The sequence below is a fragment of the Podarcis muralis genome, chromosome 7 (genome assembly GCF_964188315.1).
Source record: "Podarcis muralis chromosome 7, rPodMur119.hap1.1, whole genome shotgun sequence".
Classification (NCBI taxonomy): Eukaryota; Metazoa; Chordata; class Lepidosauria; order Squamata; family Lacertidae; genus Podarcis; species Podarcis muralis.
In genome coordinates this window covers 8852587-8869177 of record NC_135661.1, presented here as the reverse complement: position 1 = coordinate 8869177, position 16591 = coordinate 8852587, and the positions used below count along the sequence as shown (strand labels likewise).

Below are 16591 nucleotides of genomic sequence, written 5' to 3'. Positions count from 1 at the left end.
AAGTAGGTGCAGCCCCGGGGCTGTGATCGCCGTGGGTTGGACTAGATGACCCTTGGAACCCTTTGCAGCGCTATTGAGTCTACGATCTCTAAGCCTCCATGCGGCCCCCGCGTCACGGGTAAAGCCATCCATTCCAGAGGCGCTCGCTTGGGGAGAAGGACTTTTATTTTGCTGCTCTCCAGAATTTATTGCGGATCCACAGCCACCTACCCGTTTTTCACAATCCCCCAGAATAATACGAGGAGAAACCAGCCGCTACAATTCCCTGAATTTAAACTGCGGTCCCTTCTACTAATGAATCAGTATCTCCATCTGCTGGCCGCCGCGCAATGCTCTCCAATGCAGTTATGCCACTGATCCAAATGGATCGTGGCCTCGTCTTTTCCGTCATCTCTGCGACAAGTAATATTAATAAATATAGACCACCTGAGGGTTTTTTTTTATTAACCAGGATTAATCATATCCTCTGAACATTGCGCTGACTAGGCAAATGTCGTAAGGAGGCAAAGGTTGATTAAATCTATTGGTCCTGCTAGCTTAGGGATGATGGGAGTTGTAGTTCCAAAAACAGCTGGAGACCCAAGTTTGGGAAACCCTGGCCTAAACCTACCGTATTTTTCGCTCTATAACACGCACCCGACTGTAACACGCACGTAGTTTTTAGAGGAGGAAAACAAAAATATATATATTCTAAATTAAACAGTGGATGTATGATTTTTGTGGTTCATGCTGTGGCCACAGACATGTGATCTGACAGTGAGTTTGGAGTAGCCCAATGCAAAAATCCTGAGGATCCATGTGGATCCATGCTTTGTAACCACGTTTTTGCACCACTGCGGCCCCAGGCAAGTGGGTGCGTGATTTTTTTGGTGCAAAATGTAGCCATGGAAATGCTATGTGATCTGATGGTGAATTTGGGGTGACCCAGTGCAAAAATCCTGAGGATCCATGTGGATCTGTGCTTTGTAACCACGTTTTAAGTGGGGAGGGAAGGAAAAGCACTCAAGGGACAAGGAGCACACGTGGGGTGTGTGGAGAAGGATGCTGCTAATAATGCAGGCGAGGGGTTTTGAGGGGAGAAGAAGCATGCGTGGGGTGGGTGGAGAAGGATGCTACTAATAATGAAGAAGAGGGTTATAAGGGAAGAGGGCTCCTCTCCTCTCCCACTTTGCTCCTTTAAAGCAAGCAGGCTCTGCTTTTCTCCCTCCTCCCCGCTCATCCCCGGCTTAGCGAGCTGAAAAACTTTGCTGCTATTTAGCGAGCTGAGTGGGGAGGAGAGAGGGACAGAGAGCCTGCTTGCTTTAAAGGAACCAACCGGACAAGAGCCGCTTACACTCGTGTAAGCGGCTCCTCTCCTCTCCCACTTTGCTCCTTTAAAGAAGCAGGCTCTCTGTCCCTCTCTCCTCCCCACTCAGCGGCTCTTCTCCCGCTTTGCTGTTTCAAAGCAAGCCACGGAGGAGGGAAGGAAGGGGAACCATGGATCCTCTGCTCACGACTGCTGCAGATCCCCCCGCCACCCATAGGCATTCCCTCCATAACACGCACAGACATTTCCCCTTACTTTCTAAGAGGAAAAAAGTGAGTGTTATGGTGCAAAAAATACGGTACTTCTGGGGGGAGGGGCTTATTCACATGGCATGGAATGAATTTCTGGAATCTGAATTAACTGGGGTAGTTGGTTGATTTTAGAATCTGGACTGAAGTGTCTTGTAACGTGCACCTCTTATTTCAAAACGTAATAAGCTAGCCTTGTTGCATTTGTGAGTGGGACTGATTCTGCCAAATTGGTGTGTGGGGAGGGAAGCGCAGAGACCTCAGCCCTCAAGTTTTGCCCTGACAAAATGTGGCAATATAATCACAGGCACCATATGGCTTTAATGTTAAATTTGCATCCCACCTGACTAGATAATAATATGTCCAAGACAAATTAGGCAGTTTCACGGTGGGTAGGACTTCAGGTGGCTAAACCTCCCGAAGGTTAAATCAATGGGTAGGCAAACTAAGACCCAGGGACTGGATCCGGCCAAATAGCCTACTAAATCTGGCCCGCCTACAGTCCAGGAATCAGCGTGTTTTTACATGAATAGAATTTGTCCTTTTATTTAAAACGCATCTCTAGGTTGTTTGTGGGGCATAGGAATTCGTTCATTTTTTTCTTCTCCAAAATATAGTCTGGCCCCCCACAAGGTCTGAGGGACAGTGGACTGGCCCCCTGCTGAAAAAGTTTGCTGACCACTGAAATCTGACCACAGACAAGTGCAGTGTACCTCCAGATACATTGCTGGTTGCAAAAGTGGAAGACAGTTGAGCATCCTCTGCTCATGCGCCTGCTGGCCACATCTGCTGGACCATGGCAGGAATCTGGGCGCTGGACCAGATGGGCCTGTGGCCTAAGGATGCAGCTGAGCTCTGAATAAGCTCCTCCCTTAAGGGGTTGCGAGACAAAAATGTTCTGTAACATGCCAGTGAATGACCGACTTGCTCAACAAAATTGTCAAGGGTGGGAAGAGTGCAAAAAAGGAGATTTGTGAGTACACCAATCCTAGCCCAGGTTCAACGGAAGCTAAGAGAAAACACTGGGTCTTTTAGGCAGGTGCCTCTGCTGAACTGTTTCTTAAGAATTATGGGGAAATATTGATTTGGGATTTTTCCCCCTTTTCAAAACCCAATAAAAACAAGTTAAAACAAAAAAAGCACCAGTCCCAACTATATGAGACCTGCCCCTATCGTCCTGCTCTCTGCTTCCTATTATTGCGAGTGTGTTTTTTGAAAATCAAAAATATTTATAATTGCAAGGAAGTACCGAAGGGAAAATTTTCCTAATACCGTATTTTCCGGCCTATAAGACAACTGGGCATATAAGACGACCAACTTTTCCTGTTAAAATATAGAGTTTGGAATATACTTGCCGTATAAGACTACCTCCGCCTGCAGCCAATTAGAGGCAGCCCCCCAACCTAAAGCCCGCCAAGTGCCGCCAGGGGCAGAGGGCACACCCCTCCACTGCCTCTGCCGTTGCAGCAGCAGCCCAAGGCAAGGTGAGCAAGCCCCGGTCGGCCGTCCAGCAAAACGGAGGGCTGCGCTCACCGACTGGTAGTTCTGGCAGTTGTGGGGATGCCCAGCTTCTCAGAGCCCTGGCCGAAGCCGTGCACCACCTTGCTGTGGGAAGGGGAGGCTGCCGCGGTTGCTGCTGCTTCAGGAGGCGGCCAGGGATGGAGGTGGGGGGGGGGCGGCTCTTACCATCCTTCTGCCCGTCGCCGTTCCAAGCCAGCCGCCGCCGCCTGCCACAACCATACCTGGCCTATAAGACGGCCCCCGACTTTGGAGAAGATTTTCCGGGGTTCAAAAGTCGTCTTATACGCCAGAACGTACGGTACTTGTTATTTCAGAACATCACAAATAAAATCCAAGCTTTGCAAACTTAAAAGGAACTCAATGAAAGGGCAGCAGAGAGCGATGTGCCAAGCTGGATTTACCGCTCTCTCGTCAAAACAGGCACCTGTGACTCCACTTGAGTGAGCAAGTCTTTTGTGTCTTCTTGAAATGAGCCAGTGTTTTGTCCTTCAGTGGAAAATGAACACTAAAAAGGAGAAGCCCTGTGGCTTTGGCCCAGTCACTTGGGGCAGGGGGACAATTTCAGGCTGTCAATCAGATATGTTACTTTTTCCACAGACTCATTACCCTTCTTGAACACCTTTGAACCAGGAAGAGCCAGCAGTCGACACAAGCCTTTGTCTGTTTGGACAAGCGTCCCTCCAGCTCAGTCTCCTGAAACAGGAGCAGCTATCCTTTCCTAGCCCAAGGGCTGTTTTCTTGTCAAAAGTATTTAATTTTTAAAGAAAAGCACAGCTCCCAAGCAGGCTTCAAGCACAACAACCAGGGCCAGCTCAAGACATTTTGGCATCTGAGGCAAGCCACAAAACGCCTTCAAGCAGCGTGCCACAGCACTGGCAGCGGCGGCAGCGGGCAATGCATTCCTTGGGAGGCCAGATCTGCTGCCTGAGGCGTCTGCCTCACCTTGCCTCATGGGTGGGCTGGCCCTGACAGCAACTCTCCCCTCCTTCTGCTTCCAGCAGTACAGCCATCATGGCTAGTAGACGCAGCCAGCTAAAAGGAGGGACTTCTTCAAACAGTGCATAGCTGGCCTGTGGAACTCTCTCCCACAGGGGCAGTGATGGCCAGTTACATCCTTAAGGAGAAACTCCAGGGGGCAATCAAAAGGAATCGGGCAAGTGCGGCAGTTCAGCTTCCTGCTCCCACCCAATTCTCCCCACTGAGAGTGAGGTGGACACATATTGTTTATGTGGGGGGATCTGGTACTGGGCAAAGATTTCAGCGTCACCAAAAACACACACAAGTTTCTAGATCATATGATGGTACGGATCGGCTCTGAAGCTTGGTGAAACTGAAGAGGACTGGAGATCAGGGCTCTCGAATCAGGTCTCCAGACATTAGTAGGGTGATGTCCGAAGGTTTTCCCTGCTACACGGAGGGCCAAGCTAGGGACAGCACAGGGGGCATTCCCCAACCAGAAGTCCCCATGCTTCCACCGTTTTTTGTTTTTAAAAAAAGCAGCTGCAGATTTGCACACTTAATTTGGATTAGGCTGCAGCACAGCACAGGGGAGAGGGTCTAACCTTTTGCCTCGCTCTCTCATGCCCCCAATCCAAACTGCCGCCCCCATTGTTGCTGGTTTTGATAAAGGGAAGAACATAAACTCCAATCTCAGCATTCCCACCTCGGGCAGTTTGTTCTCAAACACTTAAAAGTTTATTTAAAACAAAAAAGGAGGAAAATCAATCATATTGAAGTGCCAACTTCCACAATCAGTTCTCACAAATCGCAAACTACTCTGAGCAAGAGTTCAGATTGAATGAGAGCTCCATTTTCTTTCGCTCAGCAGAGGGCAACGCTAATCTTGTTGACAAAAGCAGCAAGAAATGGGAGGGAAATAATTACCCGACTTTGAATTTTCCGCCCAATAACCTTTATTAGCAAATTAAGTACCCATGTAATTCCCCTCCAAAAACATTTTTGCAAATACTGGTCAGTAAAGAGACGAACGCCATTTTTGCCTCCCCATCTCAAATGCATGTTTTGCTTTGGCCAAACCTGGGCTCCCAAAAACACACACACACAAATAATTCCACCCCCTGCTTGCTCAGATGGTTGAATTCCTCAGCACAGATCACACAAAAACAGGGAGGGCGGCCATCTTCTTCCATTGCCCGCCAGAACACCAAGCACCATTCTGAGGGCGGCCATTTTGAGCTCACCACCCTGACTGCAGCCCGCCATGAATATCTGGCAACTCTCCCCACCCAATGACTCAATAAGCCTTCTGTGTTGGTTGTGGGCCAGCCGGCACGGTCCACAATGTTACAGGCCTGGTGGGGCCAGGATTGGCTGCACCTTGAGAATTCAAGCAATGACAACAGGTCGCCTTGTGTTCCAAGTGCAGCCATTTTGAAAACCCCACCAGTGAAGAAGAAGCTACGCCAAGTCCTGAGGGCGGCCATCTTGGAAACACAACTGGCATGGACGACACCTGTGAGGAGAAGCTTTTTTCTTAGAGGAGGAGAAAAGGGCAAGGGGGAAGGAAAGATTATTTATTTTTTTGCCTTTTGAAACAAAGGATTAACGGATCTTCTACCTGAAATGCTCTCAACAGTGCTGGGACCGATGGCAGTCTCCGTACTGTTCTGAGTGGCACCTAAGGGATGCTTTTCGTTCAAAATAAAAGTTTAAAAAGGGTGTGCATGTGTGTATGTGGGAAGCTTCTCTATGAGGGGAATTCGTTAAAAGAGAGCAGGGCATTTTTGCTTGCATGAAGGAGCACCAGATCGGGACCTCGACCCACTTAAGATTCTAGCATGTCAAAGTTCCTCCTTTTCCTCCTTGGTCTTCTTCTGGAAGGAAGCAAGGATGTTCAAGCGCTTCTGGAGTTCCTCCTTCTTGCCCTCGCTCATCTTGTTCTCCTCAATGAGCTTGCTGATCCGGGAGACTTCGCTGGCGGCAAACTGGTCCCCCTGGGCGAGGATTTTGCTCATGACCTTGACGTACTGCTCCGAGGACTTCTGCTCTGTCTCCTTCGCCCTGGCCAGGAGCTTCCGCCCTTCTTCCAGGAGGGCTTGGCGCTCCAGCTCTTTCGTGGCACCCACAAATTTGCTGGCCAAGGCGTCGAACTCCTTCAGGCACCCCGGCATCCCCATGTAGATCCCCCGGCTCTTCAGCCAGCGCTGCAGGGAGCTCGCTTTGACCTGCCCAGGGTAAGGCAAAGGGTTCTCCAGGTCGCCATCTTGGAACAGGTAAAAAACCGGGTAAGAGTCTTTATCAAGCTTGTACTTCTCCCTCAGTTCCATGTTCAGCTTGTCACCATAATCTGCAAACAGAAGACCGATAATAAAACAGCAGGGCTTGAAAATGGGGCTATGGCTGCAATCCTACAATGCCCCAATGGGAAGCCCAAAAACTCATGCAACATGTTCCCAGACAGCTGCGGTTGAACCGCCCTGGTTTCAGTGAATAAACATATACTAGTCTTTCTCACTGAAACCTGTGGGTTTTTAAAGTGTCTAAATCTGGACTGTATCGTTTTTCATTTTGAAATGTTCTAGACTCGGGACAGAGGAGCTGAGTCCTATACCCACACCGAAGTAAGTGCCACATTATCATCATCATCATCATCATCATCATCATCATAATGTATTATTTATACCCCGCCCATCTGGCTGAGTTTCCCCAGCCACTCTGGGCGGCTTCCAATTGAGTGTTAAAAACAATACAGCATTAAATATTAAAAACTTCCCTAAACAGGGCTGCCTTCAGATGTCTTTTAAAGATAAGATAGCTACTTATGTCCTTCACATCTAAAGGGAGGGTGTTCCACAGGGCAGACGCCACTACTGAGAAGGCCTTCTGTCTGGTTCCCTGTAACCTCACTTCTCGCAATGAGGGAACCGCCAGAAGGCCCTTGTCGCTGGACCTCAGTGTCCGGGTAGAACGATAGGGGTGGAGATGCTCCTTCAGGTATACAGGATTGAGGCCGTTTAGGCCTAACTTAACTTAGCGGGGATCTCTATTCTGGGGAAGCACCATGTTATTATTACAATTAATTCCTTAATCGCCTTCTAAACCACTGTCTCAGGGCGATTCACACGTAAGATAATTAAAAACAGATAAAACCACACACACAAAACCAAATACCGTTTAATAAAAGGCTAATATCCTGACCAGTGAACACATGGTAAAGACCCATCTAGCCAGTAGGGAAAGCCTGCCCCCTGCAGAGGGGAGAATCCCATATCAGAACTCTCCTGCTTGCAATGGGAGATCACTGCTCACTTGCGTAAAATCATGGATTCCCTTGGGCCGGCAGAGGCTTCTCCCATTTCCATAGCAAAACGGAAGGGGGTTGTGTACGGTGTGGGGCTGGGAAACAGCACTTGTCACGCAACATGCCTTGCACATTCCCAGGCAAAGTGATGATGCAGAAAGGAGCATGCACAGACACACACACACCAGTCTTATGCTTCCTCAAAATACCCCATACCTCATAACTCAACACATTGCAAGCCATGCAACCTCTCTCTCTCTCCAAATCCCAGCTCCTTTTAAGCAAACACGCACAGAGGGTTTCCTGCGATTCGTTGGTGCAGTCAACACGAATTTTGCAAAAAGCAAAACGCAATCGGCGACTTTCAAACCGGCAGGAGACATGACAAATGCTATGGAAGGTATTGTACATCCACTGTCGGCTGCATCATGCACCTGACTACCAGCTGCTGAGAACTGCAGGTGCTCGGATCCTGCTCGGGGGTTTCCCATCTAGCTGGCCACTGTGAGAGCAGAATGCTGAGCTAGATGGGCCGTTAGCCTGATCCAGGAGGAAACTTTTACGCTGCTACATTTTCTCCCTCTCTGACAAGGAGCAGATAAATGGAATGAGAGTGCCCCTGTTTCTCTAAGGCAGTGTTTTTCAACCTTGGGTCTCCAGCATTTTTTCGGACTACAATTCCCACCATCTGTGACCACTGGGCTTGCTAGCTAGGAATGATGGGAGTTGTAGTTCAAAAACAGCTCAAGACCCGAGGTTGGGCAACACTGCTCTAAGGGTTCAAGCTCCTCCACCGCATCACAAAACAATCAAGCTTAGAAATAATGAAGTACAGTATTTTTCGCTCCATAAGATACACTTTTTCCCTCCTAAAAAGTAAGGGGAAATGGGTGTGCGTCTTATGGAGCGAATGCAGGCAGGAGGCAGGCGGGAAAAGCCCCCAAGAGCCACACACACGCTCCGTGCGGCTCTTGCGGGGTTTTCCCCGAGGAGGGAGAAGGGCAGCCTGTCACTGACGGGCTGTCCTTCTCCCACCTCGTAGAAAAGCCCGCAAGAGCAGTGCTCCCTTTAAAGAGCGTGCGGCTCTTGCTGGCTTTTGCGGGAGGTGGGGGAATTCCCCCACCTCGTAGAAAAGCCCGCAAGAGCCGTGCGCTCTTTAAAGAGCCGTGCGTAGCGTGTGTGCGGCTCTTGCGGGCTTTTCCCTAAGGATGGAGAAGGGCTCTTGCTGGCTTTTGCAAGAGGTGGGGGAATTCTCCCACCTCGTAGAAAAGCCCGCAAGAGCCGTGCTCCCTTTAAAGAGCGCACAGCTCTTGCTGGCTTTTGTGGGAGGTGGGGGGAAGGGACAGAGGGCAGCCCCTCAGTCCCTTCCCCCACCTCCCACAAAGCCCCCAAGAGCCACGCTCCCTTTCACGAGCTGTGCGGAGCTGCCCTTCTCCCTCCTGGGGAAAAGCCTGCAAGCGCCCCACACACGCTAGGCACAGCTCGTGAAAGGGAGCGCTGAGCAGAGCCTGGGATGCATACATGCTCTGCTCAGCGCTCCCTTAAAAAAATTTTCCCCCCTTGCACTCCCCCTCTAAAAACTAGGTGCGTCTTATGGTCTTATGGAGCGAAAAATACGGTAAGCACTGTGTTTCTGGCTGTGTGTAGCACCTTTTCTCACTCCACCCATATAACATAAAAATCAGTAATGACTAGCTCTCTCTCACATGGTTTTCCTGCTTCTCAAATCAAAATTTGCATGGAATTTGCATGGGAGTGGGGAACTTAGGAAAAATTTCTCCTGCAGACTGGGCAATGGCAGGGGGAAAGAGGAAATTAAAGCCATGCCTGTCTGTTCTGCCTCCCTCTAAGCATCTTCAACACAAATTCTTCCCCTAACCCCTGAAAAACAAAAAATTCATTATCTTAGTCAGATAGTGAGTTTACTCTCTATTTCTTAATAATCCACAAGACCATCTCTCTCCCTCTCTCTCACACACACACACACAATATTCAGCAATGTCAACCAGTTAATACAATTAAAGCTCTGCTAAACTCAGTATAGAGGACACGGGTGGCGTTGTGGGTAAAAGCCTCAGCGCCTAGGGCTTGCTGATCAAAAGGTCGGCGGTTCGAATCCCCGCGGCGGGGTGCGCTCCCATCGCTCGGTCCCAGCGCCTGTCAACCTAGGAGTTCGAAAGCATCTCCGGGTGCAAGTAGATAAATAGGGACCGCTTACTAGCGGGAAGGTAAACGGCGTTTCCGTGTGCTGCGCTGGCTCGCCAGATGCAGCTTTGTCACGCTGGCCACGTGACCCGGAAGTGTCTGCGGACAGCGCTGGCCCCCGGCCTCTTGAGTGAGATGAGCGCACAACCCTAGAGTCGGACACGACTGGCCCGTACGGGCAGGGGTACCTTTACCTTTACCTTTAAACTCAGTATGTTGCATCAGCCAGGAGGAAAAGATGTTTGCAGAGATTCAGGAGGAAAGCCATCATTCTGATCAGCTTATCCTAAGCAAAAAGCCCTGCCTCCTTTACTGGTGTTTGCACAGTGTTAAGAGATACAACAGTTAATCTGGCATCCATTTTAAAAAAGAAAAGAAGTAAAAGATAAATTAATAGACCTCATAATCTGTGCACAAGTCCGCCATAAGCCTCTCACCTGATATCCCCACCTCGGCCACCAACAAATCGTCACTGGATTCTGAGCTTTCGGCCACCTTTTTGAACTCATCCTGCTTCTCTCCGTAAGGATACTGGGTGTCAAATTTCACCAGCACGAACTTGTGCTTCGGGATCACCTAAAAGGAAAGCACCACAAAAGCTCTGAATGTGCGGTGTCTGGAAGTGATCTGGTTTCCAAAGTCACTTGCAAAACACCTGGGGCATTCTGACTACTGAACATCTAACCTGAAGCTGTCAGTGGTCACACAACCTTTACAGCTGGGATAAGGAACCTGTCCCCACCCTGCCTGTCTCCCTCAATAATGACTGGGCAGTAAGTCCCATCATCCTTGACCATTGGTTATTGCTGGGGACTGGGAATGGTCCTTTGGAATTCAGCATGCGCTTAAAAAGAGAGAGGCACTGTGTTGCTCCTTCTCAAACACCAGTGCTGACCCCCAACTCTAGCTAAGTTCCTAGACCTCCAGAAATAATTTAGTCAATCGACACTAGATCTTAAAATATTTTTTTAAAGCCATACTTTATTTAAATTCATAGAAAAAACAATCTTAAATAAACAAAAAACAAAAGAAAAAAGACAATCTTGTGTAAGTAATCAGTAATCTTATATAAATTTGCAAATACAAATTAATTCAGTCTTAAAATATCTTCAGCCAATAGGATTCTGTGTTATCATCGAAAACAGTTAAAAGCAGCTGTTTAAAACATTCGAAATTTCAAAATTGACGATAAGCGAAAAACAGATTAAAACACGTCAACATTCTACATTGGTGGGTGTGTTTGCCTAAATTATTATTATTAATAATAATAATTATTATTATTTATACCCCATCCATCTGGCTGGGTTTCCCCAGCTACTCTGGGCGGCTCCCAACAGAATATTAAAAACACGATAAAACATAAAATGTTAAAAGCTTCCTCAAACAGGGCTGCCTTCAGATGTCTTCTAAAAGTCAGATAGTTATTTTCTTGACATGACGGGAGGGCGTTCCACAGGGCGGGTGCCACTGCTGAGAAGGCCCTCTGCCTGGTTCCCTGTAACTTCACTTCTTGCAGGGAAGGAACCGCCAGTGTCCGGGCTCAACGATGGGGATAGAGACTCTCCTTCAGGTTTCCAGCAGGCACCAAAACGAGGACAGTGAAGGCACCCGTCTGATGTCAACAGGCAGTGGTTTTAGGCTGCTGACTATCATACTAAAAGACTGATTTCTTACAAATGCAGATACAGGTATTATGCGGCATCTGTGTCAATTCCGTATACCAAAGTAGTTGAGTGGGCATTTATGCTGTAAGGCAATCTCACAGGTAAACTGGTCCCCAGTAGCTACTGGCTTTATATACTGTACTAATAGGCTGATTGCCGAAGAATTGATGCTTTTGAATTATGGTGCTGGGGGAGACTCTTAGAGTCCCATGGACTGCAAGAAGATCAAACCTCTCCATTCTGAAGGAAATCAGCCCTGAGTGCTCCCTGGAAGGACAGATCCTGAAGCTGAGGCTCCAATACTTTGGCCACCTCATGAGAAGAGAAGACTCCCTGGAAAAGACCCTGATGTTGGGAAAGATGGAGGGCACAAGGAGAAGGGGATGACAGAGGACAAGATGGTTGGACAGTGTTCGTGAAGCTACCAGCATGAGTCTGACCAAACTGCGGGAGGCAGTGGAAGACAGGAGTGCCTGGCGTGCTCTGGTCCAGGGGGTCACGAAGAGTCGGACACGACTAAACGACTAAACAACAACAACAATAGCATATATGCCACATTTCCAATAATGCACTGAGCCATGCCATTAGTCCACCTCGCCAGGCCAGGGAGCCTTTTGCATGCAAGGCAGCTGCCCCACCGCTGAGCATGGCCCTTCTACCTGCCAAGCATCTCACTTAAAAAGCTATTCTAAGGTGCAATCCTCATGTGAATCTGCAGAGTTGGATGTCACTGAGCTCATTTTACAGGAGGGTAAAACAGGCTATTCTCCAGGGATAGTCTCATTTAACAAAAAAAGGGCAAAGGGAAATATGATGTTTGTTCTTGGTTATTAAAAATTTAATAAAATTTAGTAATTTAAATATTTTTGAAATGCACGGAGGTGGGGTTTCTTGCTGCACCCCACTTATCGGACAGAACTGCTGCAGGGCACAAAAGTGCAGGATGTGACTTGTCTGGAGTTGCACAGTTCCCAGGCTTTAGGCAGAGACGCTCTAGTTCCCACGCCTCTGAGGCAGCCTTGCTTAATTTTGACTTAGCAAGGTAATAAGTGCAAAATGCCTGGACTTTGCTGCAGAAGTGCTTCATGTTAACAGTAGGCTAATAAAATTTGAGCGGCTATGACTACACGCAAACGTACTCTGGAAATGCAGCTAGCAAGATAGGAATCCTAAGTTCTTTTCCAAAAATTATAAAGTTGTTGCACCCTAGCGCTTCCATTCAATTCCTCAGCATAATTCCTCTCCATCTGGTATGCAGGCTGAGACCCTACCTGCCCACGGACTGTCTCGCCAGAGTGGTGCATGCTCTAGTTATCTCCCGCTTGGACTACTGCAATGCGCTCTACGTGGGGCTACCTTTGAAGGTGACTCGGAAACCACAACTAATCCATAATGCGGCGGCTAGACTGGTGACTGGGGGCGGCCGCCGAGACCACATAACACCGGTCTTGAAAGACCTACATTGGCTCCCAGTACGTTTCCGAGCACAATTCAAAGTGCTGGTGTTGACCTTTAAAGCCCTAAACGGCCTCGGCCCAGTATACCTGAAAGAGCGTCTCCACCCCCATCGTTCTGTCCGGACGCTGAGGTCCAGCACCGAGGGCCATCTGGCGGTTCCCTCATTGCGAGAAGCAAAGCTACAGGGAACCAGGCAGAGGGCCTTCTCGGTAGTGGCGCCCGCCCTGTGGAACGCCCTCCCATCAGATGTCAAAGCGATAAATAACTACCTGACATTCAGTAAGACATCTTAAGTTCAGGGAAGTTTTTAATCTGTGATATCTTAGTGTATTTTTGGTTTCTATGGAAGCCACCCAGAGTCGCTGGGGAAACCCAGCCAGATGGGCGGGGTACAAATAAATTATTATTATTATTATTATTATTATTATTATTATTATTATTATTATTAAGCTCTTTAAGCTGGTTGAAATTCCAGTCAAGCACAGGTGCAATAATACCGCTACATATAATCTAACATATATGATCTAGCAGGGGTACACAGATGCTATGCTCATGGGATCTGCTTTGTTTTTAACTAGACTCCCAGGAGACCCATTGAGTAGAGCTGGGAGCAAAAGATCTTTCATACAGAATTATGAGCCCGGGAATTTATTTTGAGTGGTAGAACTGAATGGACCTCACAGTCCTTCCACACACAAAAATCCATTTCTGGTTACCTCCCCACCTCTTACTTCTTTTCGGAAATGTAATTTAGGGCAGGGGGGGTATGTAGCTCAGTTGGTCAGAGTGTGGTGCTGATAAGGTTGCAGGTTTGATCCCTGCATGGGACAGGTGTATATTCCTGGGTTCCTTCTACAATTATATGATTCGACGATTAGACAAATTAATGGAAGAGAGGAATAAATTAAAAAATTGTCCAGTAGCACCTTAGAGACCAACTAAGTTTAAGACAGAGCTATTCCGCCTGGCTTTCAATTTGAACTTAAGTCTGATCTTTTATTCGCCTTCCTTCCCTCCCCCTCCCCTTTTATGAGATTACCCGCTCTGGGATCCCACAGCTAATTCTCCCCTGGTCTCCTCACTGGCCCAAATAGGACTAATTTAGCCAGCTAGCCCTGGTGATCATCTAATGTTTATTGGATGGATTTTCCCCCCTAAATTGATTTTTGAATTCTGAATTTATTGTTATTCACGGTTTATACTGTATTTTATGCTTTTCTTTTTTCTTTTTGCATCAATTAAGTGTTTTAAATTTGTTGTTAGCCGCCCTGAGCCCGGTTTTCTAAACTGGGAAGGGTGGTGTATAAATAAAAAATTATTATTTCTTTATTTAAGTTTGTTAGGGTATAAGCTTTCGTGTGCATGCACACTTCTTTAGATACCTGAATGGAAGAGAGGGTTACTGATGGCTTCTACTAGCCAACTGCCTATGCTCTGGGCTCCACAATTGGAGGCAGCAATGCTTCTGACAACCAGCTTCTGGAAACCACAGAAAAGAAGATAGTTCTTGTGGTCAGAAGCTCCTTGCAGGTTTCCCACAGACACCTGGTTGGCCACTGCAAGAACAGGATGACGGACTAGATGAGCCATTAACCTGACCCTGCAGGGTCTTTGTATGTTCTTAACGTTTTGCTGGAAGATGAGGTCTACTGCTGGCTTATTATATATTAAAGGGACCCCTGACCATTAGGTCCAGTCGTGGACAACTCTGGGGTTGCGGTGCTCATCTTGTTTTATTGGCCGAGGGAGCTGGTTACAGCTTCTGGGTCATGTGGCCAGCATGACTAAGCTGCTTCTGGCGAACCAGACGCCGGAGTGGCACCTATTTATCTACTTGCACTTTGACGTGCTTTTGAACTGCTAGGTTGGCAGGAGCAGGGACTGAGCAACAGGAGCTCACCCTGTTGCGGGGATTCAAACCACCGACCTTCTGATCAGCAAGTCCTAGGCTCTGTGGTTTAACCCACAGCGCCACCCGCGTCCCTATATATTATATACTATAATATGCGTCCCGCGTATTATATATTACAGGAAAATAAATTCTCCATATCAAGAGGAAGTACACCTCTGAGGCTAGGAATATACAATGGGGAGGGTGTGGTGTGTGTGTGTGTGTGTGTGTGTGTGTGTGTGTATTCAAAATGAGTCGCTGGGACTCTTAATTTGTCTTGAACCCATTTTCCACCCACCACTCCAGGACTGATCCTTCCATACGCTTGCTTAGAAATGAGCCCTCTGCATATTCTCAGGGGTACTCTCACTTCATTTTGCTCAGGGGAGAAATCCTTGGTGCTGATTCAGGAATCGTGCCCCTCCTCACCCTGGAAAGCGAAGCAAGTTTGCACTGCCCTTGGCATCCACTTGGACAACCATGATTGGTGACTGTCTGAAGCCACTTCCCTCGCCTGGGTGGAGCAAGGAGACAAATTTTGCAATTAAACTGCAGGCTGCATATCAGAAACTAAGGGCAGAGAAAGAAGTGGGAGTGAAACGCCCCACTTGCAATACTTGTGGAGTTACACAGGAGTAAATTCCACTGAAGACAGCGGAGGTTATTTCTAAGAAAACAGGCACAAGCACTCCTTCCGCCCCCCCCAACAAAAACACAGGATACTATAGGAATATCAATAGTAACAGTGGTATAAAGGCTCTATTTTTAATTTAATCCAGTCCATTGAATCAATATTGCAATCTATTGCTATCAACATGCATGATTCTGTATGATCAGATAACATAATTTAAGGCAGCGGGGCTAAAATAATTCAGGGTGAGATTTATGTTGTGTTCAGAGGCCTTTTGTGTCCTGAAAATGTGATGCCAAGCTGGTGTGTGTAAAAAGCAGACCTGGATTCAAATCCTCCACTCAGCCCTGAAGCTCACTGGGTGACCTTGGGCCAGTCTCTCACTCTCTGCCTAACCTACCTCTCAGGGTTATTTTGGGGATAAAAGGGGGAGGAGAACTATCCATGCCACCTTGAGCGTTCCCTGGATGAAAAGGGGGATCTAACAGCAATAAAATAAAAATAAATAAAAACCTAAGGCAAATACTGTATGCGCGGGGATTCTCGTTAGTATGGCTGCACCTAGCCTGCTTCCAGGTCGCCTTTGTCCTCTCCAACACCCCCTCCCCTTCTTTCCTGCTTCATGCCAACGGGCGCGCCCCCTCCACCCCCCCCCCCATAATCCAGTTGGAATATGCCCTCTGCCACCCAGTAATATGGGGAGGGGGCCGGTTGCGCAGCTGATCCCTTTTCAGGCGCGCCATCCCAAGCAGAGAGCAGGCGCGATGGGCAATCGCTTTACCCAAGAAGCAAACCGGGCGCGCAACGCTTTGCAAATGCAATTTGCAATTTTGGGCATGATTTGAGAGAGATGCCCCTATGTCCGCCCGGAGGAGGGAGGAATCGGAGCAGAAATCCCCCCCCCTCCTTCCTCCTCCCCAAAAAAGCATGCAAGTGTGGTTTCCAGCATCATCCCCCCCCCCTTAAGAAAACGAAATAAAAGGCCATTTGCTCTACCTTGTAGAAGGTGATGGCGTCGAGGGGGAGGGCGCCCTTGGTGTGCAAAGCGCAGCTGCTCTCCAGGGCCAAGCAGAGCAGCAGCGACAGGAGCAGCAGGGCGCTCCGCCGAGGGATCCCCATAGCCAAGGCGACCCGGTGCATTGCTGGGCGAATGTGGAAGCTTCTACAGGGAGGGAGGGGCTTTGCTGGGCATGGCCACGTGACCAAAGGCTGGATTCCCTCCCAGGCACTTCAAAGGGCCGCCTCATTTAAGGGGGGCGGGGCATGCATGCGGGGTTCCTTTTTTTTGAGGGGGGGTGTTGCAGGGAAGGGAAGCGGGTGGCGCTGTGGGTTAAACCACAGAGCCTAGGACTTGCCGATCAGAAGGTCGGAGGTTCAAATCCCCGCAACGGGGTGAGCTCCCCTGC

The 16591-nt window shown here is 48.4% G+C and overlaps 1 protein-coding gene across 1 annotated transcript; it reads right to left on the bottom strand.

The window, feature by feature from the left end:
- Window positions 1–4964: 4964 nt before the first annotated feature.
- ERP29 (endoplasmic reticulum protein 29) lies at window positions 4965–16366 on the bottom strand. Its single transcript, XM_028741320.2, has 3 exons — window positions 16182–16366; window positions 9979–10117; window positions 4965–6382 (listed from the first exon to the last, which is right to left on the bottom strand). The coding sequence occupies exons 1-3, from the start codon at window positions 16323–16325 to the stop codon at window positions 5877–5879; spliced, it is 789 nt and encodes a 262-aa protein (XP_028597153.2). The 5' UTR covers window positions 16326–16366; the 3' UTR covers window positions 4965–5876.
- Window positions 16367–16591: the final 225 nt, after the last annotated feature.